Here is an 18,787-nt window from a genome sequence, read left to right on the forward strand (position 1 = left end):
CTCAGTCACCCGCTGGCCTGCAAACCCATTCTCTTGGGCCTGGTTTGTGGTCTACGCCCCAGAACCAACGCGTGGAGAAACCTCCTCCTCATCAGACCCCACAGGGCTTAGGAGGTCCCAGCTCTCTGAGGCCAGCTGAGTTTGGGGTGAGACAGACTGCCTTTCAGGGGTTTATGGGACTGAGGTCTGACGGCACTTATCTGGAATGGCTTAGGGCTGTGTCAGGAGTCTTACGCCCTTTCATCTGGGCTTCCAGATGCCCCAGGCCTGCAGGGGTGGGTCAGCCCAGCCCACCACAGAGGGAGTGGCAGCCCCCATCCCTGCTGGCCTGGCCATGCCCCTGACCCCTTGCCCATCAGCCCTCGCCATGAATCATCAGCAGCCTCAGGAGAGGAAGCAGCGATAACCTCAGGCCCTGCAAGGACCCTCAGATGCTAGTCTATCCTAATCCACCCTGCAGGGCCAGGGTCACCACGCCCCCCACCCCCTCCTCACCCATCTGCGCAGCCCAGGGGTCAGGCCCTGCCCCCATGTGCCACATAGCCTTCCTCTCCTGCTTTGGTGGCACCACCTCTTCTCAAGGTCCCACTTTGTGCTTTCCCGCTCCTTTTCCTCCCTCATCATGGTCCCTCGTCCTTGCGCTCCCACCAGCCACTGGTGCCCTTGCCTGCCCAGAGCTTGGGGCTCCCCATGCCCCAGTGCCCAGTGTCGGGTTGTGCAGAAACTCTGCTGAGGAGGGGGATGGGCCGGGATGGGCCCGTCTGACCACTCCTGCTGGGGTTGCAGGAGCTGTGCCATGAGAGGCTGGAGGGTCAGGAATATGGGCATCCCACAGGCAGTTAGCAGGGAGTCACAAAAGATGGCTGGGCTTCAGAATGACCAGAGGAGGTCGTGTTTGGGCTAAACTTGGGAGCCGTGAGGAAGAAAATCAGAGTGACAGAGATAGGTCAGGGCTGATCTACGGGTCCCCAGGAGGAGCAGGTGGGTTATGGGGTCCCAGGGAGGGAGGACTGGAGCAGAGCCAGCAGGTCCCTGAGATTGGACAACGCCAGACCAACCCAGGCTAGGGTTGTGGGAGCAAGAGCAGGAGAGAAGGACCCCCAAGGCCAAAGGACCTGGGAGAGAGGGTTTGGAGCAACAGAGGGATGTGGCAGGGAAGGGGGTGCCCCAAGGAGGATCTAAAGTTCTGGGGTTCCGGAACCTGGTGGTGGGAGGAGGGAGAGCTAAGCCCAGAGAATGTCTCATCTGTGGAGGGAGGTGGGCAGGTGGAGGAAGCCCCCTCGCTGAGCAGAGAGGAGACGGAGCACAGGCCTGTGGAGTCCACAGGGAGCCCTCGCTCCGGGAGCTTCACCGATTGCAAACACCCTAAGCCTCAGTCACAGCGCAATGCAGGGCCGAGTCCGGAGCGGAGAGGAAAATGTCCTCGGAAAGCGTCCTTCTTCACACCTGCCACGGTCCCCAGGTGCCTCCTTCTCAAGGACCGCCACCCCTCCCCCCGCCCCGCAGCCCTGGAACCCCGAGGAGCCAGTGAACGTGCCCACAGACGTTCCAGGAGCTGAGCCACAGCCGCCGGAGACACCACCGCCCGCTGTCTGTGACACAGACACCTGGGCCCCGGCTCTCAGCTACGAATCACAGCGCATTGTGGGGAGTTAGAGTGAGGGTGTTCTAAAAAGCAAAGAGCAAGGGCGTAGGGCTGTTTCAACCCCTCCATCCCAGATGTACAGGTGAAATAAGTGACTTTTTGAGCAGATATTGATCCCAAGGCACAATGTGGGGGCCGTCTGTGAGCAGGCTCTGCCTGTCCCTGTGGTCTGGGGGCGCCCGCACAGCGAGACCCCTGACGGCCACCCTAGGCAAGGCCGTGCAATTTTCCTAAATTCGATAAAAATAGGAACTCCGAGAAGAAGGAAATATAAATGTGGGGTGCTAACCGATTAAAAGTCACTGTACAAAATATGTGCAGATAAAAGATTCTCTTTGACAAGAGGAAAAGGAACAAATCCTTGCTCTTCAGGGTAAAAAGGCACATGTAATTAGGTCGAGGCAGCCTTACATTCTTAATTCCACCAAACTGCACCGAACCTCCCCTCCCCCCGACAGTGAAGCTGCATGCTAACAGGTGTGAGCTCAGCACTGACCCGCCCTGGATGGAGAGGCTGCATGCTAATACGTGTGGGTGCTCAGGCTTGTGGACCTTATTCTCTAGTCTAGACCACCAGGAAGCCAGGGTGATGGCTCCATTTTACCAGGAAAAAAGCCAATGCCCACAGAGTCAGGAGCCCTCTCTGTCTTTCCTACAAGCGCCGGCCCGTCCGTTGTTTGGTCAGTGCTGTTTGTGGGAGGCGAGGAGAAACTGCAATCTTGAAATAACACTGGCGAGGATGTGGGCCGGGCTGCGGGGCCAGCAGGCGGACAATTAATTACAGGATCCCTCTTTGAGCCAGCAAGGGCCTGGCCAGGCCGGTGTTTACATACACACTCGTCTGTTTGGGGCTTGCAAATCCGTGTCAGATGTTAATGGAACAGCATCATTTTTCTGCCGAGGTGGCATCCCCAGGGATGTTTGGATGAGGCAGGCGGTCGGCAGGACTCGGCCTGGGAAAGGCAGGCTGGCGGCGAAGGAGAGAGGCCATTTGTCAGGCCGCCCGACAGCCCGGCCTGGATTCCCCCCTCCTGCCATCGCTCCTCTTCGGACTGGCTGCCCCACCCAGCATCCCTCTGTCCCCTGGGTTCTGGGGACACAAAACTGGGTTGTGAAAAGCAAGCATCGGTGCAACCAAACACACCGAGGGGAGCAGCCGCGCACCCGGGCCTCAAGGTACAGCACGCCATTGGAGACCGCTCAGGCCGGCCTGGCTGCTGAGGCCCGCTGGGCCTGCTGGCCCGCCTCTGCCGGCCATGGCGAGAGGCTGGGGGCCAGGTGCATGGGACAAGCTGCCTTCTCAGCTCCAGTTGCCCGCCCCCTCATCCCTATCCTTATCACCAAGAAGGCAGACAGAAGAGGCCCTGAAAGGGAAGTGACCTGCCAGAGACCACACAGTGCACAGGTCCAAGGGCTGGGGGGGAGGGAGACACAGCAGAGGACTGGATGGCAGCAGGGAAGACAGCCCTGCCCACCTCTGTGTAGGGTTACGGCCACCACCCACCAGCTCTGTGGGTGAGGAAGCAGGTCACACAGCCAACCTGGGCAGGAGCCCGCCCAGCAGTCTTTGGGCCGGCAACGCAGCAGCCACTCACCTCAGGAGCTGCAGCCGGAGCACCCTGCCCAGCACACAGTGTGCTCACGGGAAACGTGCCACACTGGCAGCACCAGACACACCCGTGGCGTTGAACGCGCTGCCTGGTGTGGTTGGCACGGCTTGCACGCACCGTCACCCCTGGGAGCCCCTGTGAAGGAGACTTGCTCCTGGGGCTGGGCGCACAGCCTAGATGTTCACAAGTGCGGCATCTGTTAAACTTTTGGTGGGGAGCCCTCCTGACCCTGCAGCTCTCAGTGCCCGGGAGAGAGGGCAGACCCCTGCAGCGATGGGTCCTGCACAAAACCTGCCTCAGTGTCCGCACCTGCAAGAGGGCTCCCTGCTGTGCACCGAGGTGTGGGCGTGGGCCCGGGAGGGGCGGGGGGGGGGGTGACGATGGCAGGCCCCAGGGGTCTGTGCAGCCGGAAAGAGGGCAAGCCCTGTGTGGAGGGGAGAGCCTGGCGAAGGGGTGCTGCCCTTTAGAGAAGCTCCAAGTGCCACGGCGTGGCCGTGCCCGCTGCCCCGCCGCACCCACCCCCCCGCCCTGCACCCAGCTCTCCCTCCAGCTGTCCCCTCAAAGGCAGGCACCTCACCTGGCCGCTACCTCAGGGCCTCTGCACAGCAGCTCCTTTCTATGCGCCGGCACAGCTCCGCCTCTTGGGGACTTGGGGAACGGCCCATCTGGCCACTTCCTACAGAAAGACCTCCCTGGGGGTCCGTCCCATAAGCCCAAGGGCCCTGGAGCTGGCCTGCCGGGACTGGAACCCCAGCTCCATCAGCTATGAGGCTCTGTGCCTCCGTTTCCCTATTGGTAAGATAGAGACTGTCATAGGCCTTTCCTCGGAATGTGCTAAGGTGTGCTAACACAGATCCTGGCACATCGAAAACATAACTATTTCAGGACAAAGCTGATCTGATGGTTACCACCTCCTTGCCAGTACTCGCAGCCGCTGATAACTTTATTTCTCAGCTCCACCCTGCTCCCTCCAGTCTGCCCAGCACCGGGCACTGATCCTAGGACGCCTTGTTCCCAGCCCTCCCCTGCCCTCTACTGGTCACTCTCAGAATTGCCCCAGGGGCCCAGCAGAATCCTTTCCAGACAGCAGGGCCATGCAGAGCTGCCTGCAGTGCTGAGCTCCCCACCCATGCAGCGACCCTGGGAATGTGCTGATGGGCACAGGGCAAGGGGGTGAGGGGACCCCTGGGGGTCTTGTTCTCAGCCCTTCTCCAGGAGCTGCTCCCCAAGAGAAGCACTGCACCTGCTCACTAGCCTGCAGGGCCTCCCCGGAGCCTGCCAGGTCCCCGTGTGGGTGCCCTAGGTCCTCACTGAACTGGCCCCACCTCACTCGCACCATCTTAGCACCCTGAGCTGCCCAGGGCCTTTGCTCACATTGGCTGAAGACATGGTCATCATCAAGAGAAACCAAAATGGTGGCATAGGGTAGACACCTGAATGCAGCCTACCACAAAAATTTTGAATTTAGAGCTGGAAAACGGGAAACACATCGCCTTGAAGTGCCGGACGACTGGCTGAGAGGAGGCTCTACCATCCAGGAAGGAGAGAGAAGGCACGCTGAACCTCGAGAACTGTAAGGGTGCAGAGATCTGTGCGTGAGAAAAGGCAGCCACCCGAGGCCGCTCCTGGCTTACTTGTGGCACCCAGAGAGGGCGGACAGCTAATGCAGCTGGCTTTCCTGTTTGGGAGGAAAACAGAACCACCCTATTGCCCTGATGGATGGCCCCAGTCAGGGAGAGGCCAGACTGCCGAGCAGTGGGCAGAGATCTTTTGGAGGTGTGTGAAGCCAGCGGCCATTACTGCAGGACTCAGGGAAAGACCGAGGAGAAACCAAAGCTTGTCTGCACCACCCTAAGACTCCGCCCTATCCAAGCGGAGCACGAAAACCCTCCAGGAGGCTGGCTTTCTCGTTCACCGCAAATTGGACTCTCCTGAGGAGGGCCGAATCCAAAGCTTGTCTGCACCACCTTGAGACTCCACCCCACCCAAGCAGAGTACAGAAGTCCTCCTAGCTGAGACACTGCTGATCTTCACAGCCAACTGGCTTGGAGATCAACGCTTCCCAGTGATACCAACAACAAGCAGGACTTAACAACAAGACTGCACACACAGCCCACAAAGGGCTACACCAAAACTGTCCTCCTCAGATAACTGGGAAGGCTGTGCTACTGGGTTCTACCAGAACACCTAGCACACAAAACTATTCCATCAAATCAAGGAAGAAGCTAAAATGCAAAGAAGAGGCAGAACACAAAAAAAGGAGATGGGGGGGGGGGGAGAAAAAAAAAAGAATGGACATTGAGTTCAAAACTACAGTTATAAGGTTTTTCAATAATTTCCTTAAAAAGGCCAATAAAATAAATGAGATCTATGAGGATATGAAAAGGGATCAACAAGAAATAAAAAGGGATCAACTAGAAATAAAGAAAACATTGTCTGAAATAAAAAATATTACACAGAGTCCTAAAAACAGTCTGTAAGATCGCAAGAATTAAGACAAAGATTTGGAACACAAAGAGCCAGAGGACACTCCTCCACAGAAGTAAGAAGACAAGAGAATCCAGAAAGTTGAGGATAGTGTAAGAAACCTCTGGGACAATTTTAAGCAAACCAACATCAGAATTATGGGGGTCCCAAAAAAAGAGAGAGAGCAAGATACCAAAAACATATTGGAAGAAATAGTAACAGAAAACTTCCCCCACCTGGTGAAAGAAATAGACTTGCAAGTACAGGAAGCGCACAGAATCCCAAACAAAAGGGACCCAAAGAGGACCACACCAAGACACATCATAATTAAAATTCCAAGAGCAAAAGACAGAGAATATTAAAAGCAGCAAGAGAAAAGCAGGTAGTTATCTATAAAGGAACACCAATATGATTGTCAGCTGATTTCTCAACCAAAACCATGCAGGCCAGATGGGAATGGCAAGAAATATTCAAGGTGATGAATAGCAAGAACCTACAGCCAAAAATACTGTACCCAGCAAATCTATCACTCAGAATTGAAGGCCAGATAAAGAACTTCACAAGTAAAAAAAAGCTAAAGGAGTTCATCACCCCCAAACAAGAATTATATGCATTGCTGAAGGGGGTTCTTTAGGAAGAGGAAGAAGATAAAGATAAAAATTATGAACACAAATATGTAACTATCAACAAGTGAAATGAAAAGCCAAGGGAATTTAAAAATCTGATGAACAATATTAACTGGTGAATATAATAGAATCAGAGGTATGGAAGGGGAGTGGACTGACGATTCTCAGGGAAAAGCGGAGAGGGGGTGCGGGAAGAGACTGAATAAAAACTGAGCACCTATGGATGACGACAATGGGAGGTGGGGAAAGGGCAGAGGGTGGAGTGGGAACTTGGTGGAGGGGAGCAATTGAGGGGGAGGGGAAGAGGAACATTTGTAATAATCTGAAAAATAAAGATTTATTTAAAAATAAAAAAAGACATTGTCATCTCCTGTGGGTGGCTCCGAGGACATCTAACACCACCCTCTACCCGGATTTTAAAGGACACCGTATGTCCTACTGTCCGAGGGAGCCGGCGATGGTTAGGGTCCCAGAGCTGGCAAGGCGCGGGGCAGCAGGCCTTTGCTTAGCTTGGTGTCCTTGGCAAAGTGGGCTTGTTGTCGGCTTTGATGAAGGCTCTGAAAGATCCTCAACAGCCTAGCACACAGTAGGTGCTCAGAAAATGACTCTGGATCCAACTGAACCTCGGAGATCTGAGTTACAGGCTGATCATTTCAGCGCCGTTCAGGGCAGGGGCTGCGGCGGCTCCGCATCCCGGCAGGACGGAGCCTGCCCATCTCCGAGGCCTTGCAGGCAGGTCTTCACGTTTTCTCTGCGAAGTCCTCTGCTGGCCAGGTGGCTCTCCTCGCAGGGGGACTCCAGGACCCCAACCATGGCATCCTGCAGCCCCAGGACAACCAGAGGATGGTGGTGCTCCACTCTCACACCAGCAACTGCCACCAGGGGCTGCAGAACGGCGAAGGGCAAGGGGTCCTGCACATCTGGCGAGGCACTAGCACTGCCAGGACCCCTGTGAGCCAGTCTGGCGAGCAGAGCCTGGGGGGGAGGAGGGTCTTGGTTCTGAGTCCTCAGGGCCTGTTGCCCTGGGTCTTTGCATGCCACTGACCTGCCATGCTGGGGACACCCCTCTGGTCTGGTCCTGAGACCCTGAGAGGGGACTGCACACAGGATGGGTCCAAGGTGCCTGGAAGGTTTCTCCTGGCCTGACTGTCCACCTTCACGCCCAGCCCTCAGGAAGCCCTGGGGAAGGCCCAGGTGCAGGGATGGCCTGGGGGCCTTCATGCGGAGCTTGCCTGGCAGTCTCCCCTTCCAGTGGGACCACAGCCAGGGAGGAAGGAGCTGGAGCTGGGCCCATGGGCCATGCTGGGAGCACATTCATCCCCTCCCTCCCAGCTCACTGTCAAGGCTCTCAGCCCCAGATTGAGAGAAGACCTGGCTCCTTGCCACGCCTGCCACAAGCTCACCCAGACACGTGAGTCTCAGGTGCATGCAGACACCTGATCACCTTGCGCATGGGGCCACAGTGAGGTCCCACGGCAGGGCTGGCCCACACGGCACCAGGATTGCGTGGGTGCGGACCAGGATGGCGCCTGACCTTGGGGACTCTGGGTGGCCTTTGGGAGCCCTGCCTGACAGCCCTCTGGAGACCATGGAGCACAGCTTAGCCTCCGGGGCCTGGGCTCAGGACCACCAGCTTTGGATGGTGTGGAGGGGGCAGAACTGGGCCTGGGGGGGGGAGCGCTGCAGAGGGCAGCCAAGGGCCAGGCAGGGTCCCCCGGTTCTGTGAGATGAGGGTGTGGGGCGCCACGCGGCCAAGTCTGGCTGCATTTGGGTAGAACAGTGCCAGGCCGGTGCAGTCCTGGCCGGGGGGGTTGGGGGCGGGGGGCATGCTCCCGGGGGTCCTGCAGAATGGACACTTAACTGTGGGCGCCCAGGGAGAGGGTGCTGTCCCAGGGCCCAGTGAGGCCCAGCAGCCCCAGCGCTCCTCTGCAGCGCCCCCTCTGGCAACTGCCTTTCCTTCCCTCCAGTCCTTGATCTTCAGAGCCCACACTTGTCTGTGCGGGGTGGGGGCTGGGGGTGGGCTCTGCTTTCGCTCATTCCTGTGAACATCAGCTGTAGACGAAAGCCTGTGTTTATCCCTGAGGGCCTGCTTGTCGGCCCTGTGCTCGCTGGACTCAGCCAAATTGCCCATCTGGGAACCACAAGGTGTCAGAGGGTGCCGGGGGCTGCGGCCAGTAAGGTCAGGGTCTCGAAGTGGGGTCTTCTGCCCATTCCTGCAGGCTGCTCAGGGTGCAGGCAGTGCGTGAGCCCACAGGCCATCAGGAGTCTCGGAACACTGGCGGCAGGGGACCCGGTCTGACTGCCACCCTCCATCCGGCCCTCAGGGTGCGCAAGACCTGACCCCCCAACCGCAGTGCCCCCCACCCCACCCCAGGACCCCTACACCCTCCCTGCAGGACGGACGGTGGTGACCGAGGCAGAAATGACACAGACATGGTTCTGTACAAAACCTGAAATATCTTTACTCTTTTAAAACTTTGATTTAAGTTGCCTTAGGCCTCATGGACTCAATACAAGAGTAATATGAATTGGGAAATAAAACACTTTAATAGCCACGATAAACTTTGTTAGAAATGTACATGTTGCCAAAATAATAATAAAATTAAAAAATAAGAGAGAGAGAGAACAGTTTGATGGCCGGGTTAGATTATATAAATGTTCAACAGTAACAGGCAAGGAAACCTTCGGAACGCTGGACTGGGGCGGACGGGTCCGTGGGTGCGGCCGTGCCCACCCGGCTCGGCAGCCACGCCCCCGCCAGGCGGGCCAGGCCCAGGCCTGCGCGAGGCGGCCTCTCCCTGCGGACAGCACACCCGGGGATGGGCATATAAACAAAGCTCATAAGAAATATACAAATATAAAAAGCTACAAACATTAATAAATTACAGCATCACAAAACACAGAACACTTCACAAGGTGCTAGTAAAATAACTGTCCCCCACCCCTTCATCAACAAGAAGGAAAGAAAGCTGGTATTCAAGTTGAAGACGCGTCTTCAAACATATCTGAAATAGATCTTTTGTGTACTGTTTGCTTCTGTAAAGACAGATATAAGGCTGCACAGACATTACTTGTTTTTCAGGCAATACCTTAGTCTCTAAAATAAAATTAAAAAATAACCATAGCAATAAAAAAAAAAAAAAAAAAAAAAAAAAAAGAGGAGGGAAAAGAAAAAGCATCGGAAACCCAACTGTTCATCAGACTCGGCAAAAAACTCGTATAAATGTTAATGAAGGACTCTAGAAAGAAATTCCTAAAGATACTTTTACTCTTATAAAAAAGAAGTTATTTAAAAAGCTATTTACACGCTACATTCTATGAAAAATATGCTTCAGGAAGTACATCTGAAATTAAAATACAGGATTGCCTGAGAAACAAATCCAGCCCTCCGTGTCCATGGGCGGGCTCGGTCCAGGAGCCGCCCACGCACGCGACACCAAGTGCCAGGTGACAGGACAGAGTGCCAGGCCCCCGCATCTTTGGGCCGCCCGGCCGCCCTCCGCCCCGCCAGGCCCGGGGCAGGGCGCCTGGGCTGGCAAGTGCTTTTGGGAGTGTGGCCAGTGGGACTGGACAGGACCCACCCTGTGGCTTTGCCTGGGCCCCGGGGCCTCCCGCAGTGGCTCCCCGACCCACGGAAACGCTGACCCTGCTGCCGGCCCCGTCGTTCCTAGAAATGCCCTGGGCATTCCGGGGCGACACCCACCGTCTGGCCGGCCAGGGAGCCAGGGGGACGGCTCTCCGGACAGGCCGGAGAGCCACTCGGGAAGAGATGGGGGCACACAGACACCCTGCTTTCTCCTCCTCTTCCTCTCTCGTGTTCTTTGCCTTTTTTTAAGCCTCTGGAGGCTCCCAGCCTGTGGCTGGCCCAGGCTCTGGGCCTGGTGAGTGTTGGCTCACTCCTCCTTCCTCGAAGGACTCGTGCTCCCAGCAGAGCTGCCGAGGCCCTGCCACCTCCGCGCTCGGGTGCCTAGAGGCCCCGAAACCGGAAGGGTCCTCAGACTGGCGGGGCCGAGCTCCGGGCCCTGGTCACTCTAAGCGACGTGAGAAGGGACATCTGTCCGCAGCGGAGCGCCGGGCGTGCTCAGGGCGGGGGCGGAGGCTGGCGGAGGCCGGCACCCTCCGGGGGGCTGACGGCGAGGCGGGGCTCCGGGGTCCTGAGCGGAGCAGAAGGATCCTGGCTCTCCAAACTTTAAAGGAGCAGCTTTCCATTCCGATGAATTTTCAAAATTTTCCCAAGCCTCTGCTTGGCGGTGGCCATGCCCTTTTTTGTACGCTTTCCTGGGGGTAGAAGAGGGGACACAAAAAGGCGACAGCTGTGTGAGAGGGCACGGGGAGCGGGGCGGGGAGTGCAGTCTGCGGCCCCGAGCCTGGGGGACCTGCACCCTCCGAACGGAAGCACGGATCTTCCACCGAACCCCGTCGCCGGGGCAGGGACGAAGGCGTGGGGTGGGACGGGCCAGGCAATGGCACCGGGTGAAGTGAGATCCCTGCCTACCTCCTGGCGACAGGGCCACCTGGAGCCCCGAGCTGTGCCCCCGCCCCTGGGCCTCACGGCCAGCGGGAAGGACTGCTGGGAGCGGAGTCCGAGGCGGGAGGAGTGAGCCAACCACTAACAAGGCCGGGGGGGCCGGGGGCCGGACGGGGAGATGCCAGGCAGCTGTGCCACCCCCAATTCACAGAGGGTCCTGGGCCAGTCCCCCTGGACCCCTCCCTTGGCAATCCGTTTACCACACCCTGACTCCAAGCTGGGCCAAAGCCAATGCCCTGGGGGCCTGGGCCAAACTCAGGCAACCAGGCGCCCTGCCCCCAGCGTGGGGCCCTGGCCCTCAGCCTGCGGAGGCCACGGCTTCCCCGCGGGCTGCGGCCACACGCGGGCTCCGGACAGGAGCCTGCGGTCACCTGCGCAGGCGGCCCGCCGGCCGGGGCTGCGCGGGGCGGGCGGGCACGGTACCTTTGGCGGCAGCGCTGTTGGGGGAGGACGCGGAGGGCCGCCGCTGCGAGAGGAAGACCCCGGGCGCCATGGGCTGGGAGGCGCGGCTGGCCGGGGCCCCGCCGAAGGAGCCGGCCGCCGCCGTGTACTCGTGGTCCGCCAGGCTGCTGCTGTGCGCCTCGGGCGGGAGCTCGGGCGAGCTGCCCTCCTGCGAGGCCTGGCTGCTGGCCGTGCTGGTGGAGGCCGTGCTGGTGGAGGCGGGGGTGGCGGAGGCGGGGGTGGTGGAGGCCGAGGTGCTGCTGGCCGAGGCGGAGGCGGAGGCGGAGGCGGAGGCGGAGGCGGAGGTGGTGTTGGGCGTCAGCTTCCTCTTGGAGTTCTTCTTCTTCCTGCTCTTCTGCTCCTCCTGGGGACGAAGCCGGGGCAGGTTAGCCGGCGGGCGGGGCGGGCTCAGGTGCAGGCGGGCAGGCAGAGCAGCCCTCACCACCTGGACCCGGGGAGGCGGGTCCCTGAGCTCCAGGCCTCTCCCGGGAGCTGAGGGCCAGCGCTGTTGGGGCCGAGAGGCTGGGCCAGTGCCTGCAGGGGGCACCCAGGAGGGCACCACGCTCCCCCATGCGGGGGAGGCCCTGCACAGGGGCCCCGTGGGATGCAGTCGATGCCCAGCGCCCTCCTCCGTCACCCTGCTCTGAGCCGCCTCGGGCCTCTTGGCTCTAGAACACATGTGTCAAACACAAGGCCCGCGGGCCAAATCCGTCCCGCCAGGCCTTGCAATGTGGCCTGCACCGCGCTGTCATCACTGCACTCCGCTGCGTCTCCATCACAATGACAGTTTATGACTGTTCAGTAAACCATTCGGCCCGCGATTTAGGCTGGATTTTAGATTTTGGCCCCTTCTCTGATTGAGTTCGACACCCCTAGTCTAGAATGTTCGCTGTGGGCCTGCGCACCTCCTCAGGTGCCCAGATGGGGTCGGGCCTGGTCTGGGTGGCCCCTGAGAGTCTGAGATCCTCTCTTCGGAGGGAGCCCGGACCCGGAGGAGCTGACGTGGCAAAGGAAAGGTCGGGCCCTGCACCTAGGACCATGGTCCTCACCACGACAGGCAGCGAGGGCCCGGCCACCGGTTCCCGCCCCCGCCCAGCTGTGGGGACTCGGGGCCTGAACCAACGATACTCAGACCCCCGGCCGGTGCCAGCCCTCAGGACGGGTGGCTTCTGCATCAGGCAGGGCCCTCCTCACCTGCTGGGACAGCTTGGCTGCAGCGGCCGCCAGCCCGGTCTCGATGGAGGCCACTCTGGTCCCCTCTCGAACGGGCCTGTCCTGCCTCGGCACCGATGGGCCAACCCTCGCTGTGGGAAAGAAGGTCAACGAGCCTCAGAGGGCGGCCCGCCCTGCGGGCACCCCTGGGCCCACCCAGCCCAGCCTGTTCCTGCGTCCAGGGACACCTCACAAGTTCGGGGGGGGCGGGGGGCGGTGAAAGGCCCAACGGGGTAGGCGATCCCACCCAGCAAGGCGGGAGGGAAGGGGGGCAGGTGGAACGTGGACCAGGCGCCCCCTGCTGGCTGCCATCCGGGGGCCAGAAGCTCAGGCTCCCCCCACCAGCTGGGGCCGGTGCAGGAGGGCAGGCAGGGACAGCCCTCGCCAGCAGAGCGCCCACCTGCCACGGCTGTCCTGGGGGTGGACAGAGCCCTCCCGCCAGCTCTACCTGTCGGGCTGTAGGGGGCGTCGTCTGAGGCTTTCCTCTTCTTGGACCGGGACTTGAAGACGGGGCTGTCCTCGTCAGACTCCAGGGAGGGGTACACTGCAGAGGCAACGGGAGGGAGGCTGAGCAGCACCCAGCGCGGGCGCTGTGCACCTGGGAACGGACGTCCAGGGAGCCTCCCCGGGTGCAGAGCGCTGGCCCCTTTAGGTTCAGAGAGGGGGAGCCAGCGGGCAGCCGAGAGGACCTGGCCAGCCTCCCGGTGACCTCAACAGCCTGGGCAGCCTGACCCGGCGCCCATTCACCCGTTCTGAGAACGCTGCTCTCTCCGCCACCGGAAAACAAAACCCCGTCCACAGAGCCGGTGAGCTGAGCACCCAGGCCCACCTGGGCGTCTCTGGGGACGTGCAGGTGCCGCCCCACCTCCCGCCCCGTAAGCTGACCCGAACCCCCAGCAGCCACCCTGTGCCTGGGAAATGGAGCTCACTCCACTTGCGTCAGCCCGGGGCAGGCCGGGAGGCACAGCCGTGCCCAGCAGAGGGCGCAGGGCAGCCCGGAGGGCTGTGGGGACCGGGGACAGGGCCCGGGGCCGTGGGCCATCGGGGCCGCGCTGAAGGCGGGCCTACAGCGCGGGCAGCGCGCTCCGAACCCTGGGAGCCGGGCCGTTAGCACGCTGTGCCCGCGGGAAGGACGTGTCCCTGGGCAGCTCCTCGCTTCCAAACCCCCTTCTGGAGCCAGCATGGCCTCCACGTATGTGCTGGGCACACTGGCACGGGCCACACAGACCCCTCACACCAGTGTTCACGCGGCGCTAGTCACAACGCCCAGAGGCGGACGCCCCGGTGTGCTCTGCGGGGAGGGGGGGGGCGCACGGTGCGGTGTGCACACGTGTTCGGCCACCACGCTGTGTGCTGGCACTCGGCCATCACGTGAGGGGCTGCCATGTGGTGAGCCCTGAGGACGCGGAGGACAGAAGCCAGACACCAGGGCCGAGCACCGCTGGGTGCAGCGAGCAGACACCCCGAGGCCGTCAGGGACAAGGCTCCCCGGGGCCGGACAGGGCGGGGGAGTGGCTTCCTCTAGGCCTGGTGACAGGCTCAGACTGGCTGTAGTGATGGTGACACAGCTCAAATACACTCAGCACCACTGTGTGTGTGTGTGTGTGTGCGCCCATAGCAGTGGAGCCGGGAGCCGGCAGAGGCAGTGTCCTCGGTGCCCGGGGCATCCTCACCTGCGGGAGGGGGCGGGGACTTGCTGCCCGCCTGCCGGGCCAGAGCGCCAGCTGCCGGCGGGAGCCGCTCTGTCCCTCCTCTGGGACCCCACATTCCTCTGCTTCCCACCAGACACTGGCCCAGACCCGGACCAACACACTGCTTTCAGGACAGTGCCTTCCCTCACGCGCAGAGCGCCTTGGCTTCGGGACTGGGGCGCCGCCTGCTCTCGGGGGAGCCGCCCGCTCTCTGCCCGCTCTCTGCCCGCTCTCGGGGGGCACCGCCCGCTCTCGGGGGCACAGCCCGCTCTCGGGGGCACTGCCCGCTCTCGGGGCGCCGTCCGCTCTCGGGGCACAGCCCGCTCTCTGCCCGCTCTCTGCCCGCTCTCGGGGCACAGCCCGCTCTCGGGGCGCCGTCCGCTCTCGGGGCGCCGCCCGCTCTCGGGGGCACTGCCCGCTCTCGGGGCGCCGTCCGCTCTCGGGGCGCCGTCCGCTCTCGGGGCGCTGCGGCCTGTGGCTTCCCTCCCAGGAAAGGCGCTCCCGGCCACCCCGCGGCGCTCACCGTAGTCCGAGTCCTTGAAGCAGGCGTCCAGGTGGTCCTGCTCCTCGTAGTCGTCCAGGTCCACGCGGTGCGTGGCCGCCCTCTTCAGCAGCCGCTTGCCCGCGCTCTTGCCGCCCGCCCCGTTCCTGCGGGCGCCGTGGGCCGCCAGCGCGCTGCCCCTGGCCTGGCCCGCGCCCCACGCGGCCTGCAGGCAGGAGTCGGAGGCCTGCAGGTTGGCCATGGACAGCATTCCCTGAATGGCTTCCTGCGTGCTGGGCGAGGCGGGGGGCTGGCTGGAGGAGAGACACAGCGTCAGACCGGCCTGCCCAGCGGCCGCCGCGGCCTGCCCAGCGGCCGGGGCGAGGGGGGCGGTGGGGGAGAAGACTTCCCGGAAATGGCCCGCTGCGCCCATACACAGAGGGGCCTGGAGGGGAACACGGAGGAAAGTGGGGGGGAGACAGGCGGACAGGGGGGTCAGGGCAGACTGCGCTCCACTCCAGCTGGCTGACTACCCCCCCCCCATGCTGCTCTCCACATGGCCCCTGCCTCAGGCACAGCCGGTGCTCCTCCCTCAGTGCCGCCCGGCGCCCTCCACGGGGCCACAGCACTCACCCCCACCATGTGCACTGCCCTGAGACTGTGCCGTCACCGTAACTACAGACACACCCAAATCTACGCCGATCCTGTACACACACCTAACCCACCCTACAGACACACCCAAATCTACACCTGATCCTGTACACACACCTAACCCACCCTACAGACACACCCAAATCTACGCCGATCCTGTACACACACCTAACCCACCCTACAGACACACCCAAATCTACACCTGATCCTGTACACACACCTAACCCACCCTACAGACACACCCAAATCTACGCCGATCCTGTACACACACCTAACCCACCCTACAGACACACCCAAATCTACACCTGATCCTGTACACACACCTCACCCACCCTACAGACACACCCAAGTCTACGCTGATCCTATACACACACCTAACCCACCCTACAGACACACCCAAATCTACGCTGATCCTGTACACACACCTCACCCACCCTACAGACACACCCAAATCTACAATGATCCTGTACACACACCTAACCCACCCTACAGACACACCCAAATCTACACCTGATCCTGTACACACACCTCACCCACCCTACAGACACACCCAAATCTACAATGATCCTGTACACACACCTCACCCACCCTACAGACACACCCAAATCTACGCCTGATCCTGTACACACACCCAACCCACCCCTACAGACACACCCAAATCTACAATGATCCTGTACACACACCTCACCCACCCTACAGACACACCCAAATCTACAATGATCCTGTACACACACCTCACCCACCCTACAGACACACCCAAATCTACACCTGATCCTGTACACACACCTCACCCACCCTACAGACACACCCAAATCTACACCTGATCCTGTACACACACCTAACCCACCCTACAGACACACCCAAATCTACAATGATCCTGTACACACACCTCACCCACCCTACAGACACACCCAAATCTACAATGATCCTGTACACACATCTAACCCACCCTACAGACACACCCAAATCTACGCCTGATCCTGTACACACACCTTACCCACCCTACAGACACACCCAAATCTACAATGATCCTGTACACACACCTAACCCACCCTACAGACACACCCAAATCTACACCTGATCCTGTACACACACCTCACCCACCCTACAGACACACCCAAATCTACAATGATCCTGTACACACACCTCACCCACCCTACAGACACACCCAAATCTACGCCTGATCCTGTACACACACCCAACCCACCCCTACAGACACACCCAAATCTACAATGATCCTGTACACACATCTCACCCACCCTACAGACACACCCAAATCTACAATGATCCTGTACACACACCTCACCCACCCTACAGACACACCCAAATCTACACCTGATCCTGTACACACACCTCACCCACCCTACAGACACACCCAAATCTACACCTGATCCTGTACACACACCTAACCCACCCTACAGACACACCCAAATCTACAATGATCCTGTACACACACCTCACCCACCCTACAGACACACCCAAATCTACAATGATCCTGTACACACATCTAACCCACCCTACAGACACACCCAAATCTACGCCTGATCCTGTACACACACCTTACCCACCCTACAGACACACCCAAATCTACAATGATCCTGTACACACACCTAACCCACCCTACAGACACACCCAAATCTACAATGATCCTGTACACACACCTAACCCACCCTACAGACACACCCAAATCTACACCTGATCCTGTACACACACCTCACCCACCCTACAGACACACCCAAATCTACACCTGATCCTGTACACACACCTCACCCACCCTACAGACACACCCAAATCTACACTGATCCTGTACACACACCTCACCCACCCTACAGACACACCCAAATCTACAATGATCCTGTACACACACCTTACCCACCCTACAGACACACCCAAATCTACACTGATCCTGTACACACACCTAACCCACCCTACAGACACACCCAAATCTACAATGATCCTGTACACACACCTAACCCACCCTACAGACACACCCAAATCTACACCTGATCCTGTACACACACCTAACCCACCCTACAGACACACCCAAATCTACACCTGATCCTGTACACACACCTCACCCACCCTACAGACACACCCAAATCTACACCTGATCCTGTACACACACCTCACCCACCCTACAGACACACCCAAATCTACACTGATCCTGTACACACACCTCACCCACCCTACAGACACACCCAAATCTACACCTGATCCTGTACACACACCTCACCCACCCTACAGACACACCCAAATCTACAATGATCCTGTACACACACCTAACCCACCCTACAGACACACCCAAATCTACAATGATCCTGTACACACACCTAACCCACCCTACAGACACACCCAAATCTACACCTGATCCTGTACACACACCTAACCCACCCTACAGACACACCCAAATCTACACCTGATCCTGTACACACACCTCACCCACCCTACAGACACACCCAAATCTACAATGATCCTGTACACACACCTCACCCACCCTACAGACACACCCAAATCTACACCTGATCCTGTACACACACCTCACCCACCCTACAGACACACCCAAATCTACAATGATCCTGTACACACACCTAACCCACCCTACAGACACACCCAAATCTACAATGATCCTGTACACACACCTAACCCACCCTACAGACACACCCAAATCTACACCTGATCCTGTACACACACCTAACCCACCCTACAGACACACCCAAATCTACACCTGATCCTGTACACACACCTCACCCACCCTACAGACACACCCAAATCTACAATGATCCTGTACACACACCTCACCCACCCTACAGACACACCCAAATCTACACCTGATCCTGTACACACACCTCACCCACCCTACAGACACACCCAAATCTACACTGATCCTGTACACACACCTCACCCACCCTACAGACACACCCAAATCTACAATGATCCTGTACACACACCTAACCCACCCTACAGACACACCCAAATCTACAATGATCCTGTACACACACCTAACCCACCCTACAGACACACCAAAATCTACAATGATCCTGTACACACACCTAACCCACCCTACAGACACACCCAAATCTACAATGATCCTGTACACACACCTAACCCACCCTACAGACACACCCAAATCTACACCTGATCCTGTACACACACCTAACCCACCCCCACACCTGCACTGGATCTACACCTCCACATCCCACCCCCCTGCCCCTGCTCCTACACCCCACTGCATCTGCCTCTCTGCTCACACCGCATCGCACCCGCACCCCTACTCACACCCGCACCCCTACTCACACCTGCACCCCTACTCACACCTGCACTCCTACTCACACCCGCACCCCTACCCCTACTCACACCCACACCGCACCCCTACTCACACCCACACCGCACCCCTACTCACACCCGCACCCCTACTCACACCCGCACCCCTACTCAC

At 59.3% G+C, this 18,787-nt stretch overlaps 1 protein-coding gene across 8 annotated transcripts in view; it reads right to left on the bottom strand.

Annotated features, from left to right (window-relative positions):
* Positions 1–261: 261 nt before the first annotated feature.
* The window catches only part of PHF2 (PHD finger protein 2), a 103,714-nt gene continuing 85,188 nt past the window's right edge, over positions 262–18,787 (bottom strand). For 4 of the 8 annotated variants that reach the window (XM_045575057.1, XM_045575055.1, XM_045575054.1 and 1 more), the window contains 4 exons: positions 14,743–15,014; positions 12,977–13,072; positions 11,299–11,680; positions 8,785–10,625 (listed from right to left, as the gene is read on the bottom strand). In XM_045575057.1, coding sequence (XP_045431013.1) covers positions 10,379–10,625; positions 11,299–11,680; positions 12,977–13,072; positions 14,743–15,014 — 997 coding nt within the window. In that variant the 3' untranslated portion in view covers positions 8,785–10,378. Of the gene's footprint in view, positions 292–8,784; positions 10,626–11,298; positions 11,681–12,510; positions 12,621–12,976; positions 13,073–14,742; positions 15,015–18,787 lie in introns of those variants that run through there. The other 4 variants (XM_036420147.2, XM_036420144.2, XR_006740409.1 and 1 more) reach the window with 3 other exon arrangements.

Source organism: Pipistrellus kuhlii, unplaced genomic scaffold (genome assembly GCF_014108245.1).
Source record: "Pipistrellus kuhlii isolate mPipKuh1 unplaced genomic scaffold, mPipKuh1.p scaffold_m20_p_62, whole genome shotgun sequence".
In the NCBI taxonomy this organism is placed as follows: domain Eukaryota; kingdom Metazoa; phylum Chordata; class Mammalia; order Chiroptera; family Vespertilionidae; genus Pipistrellus; species Pipistrellus kuhlii.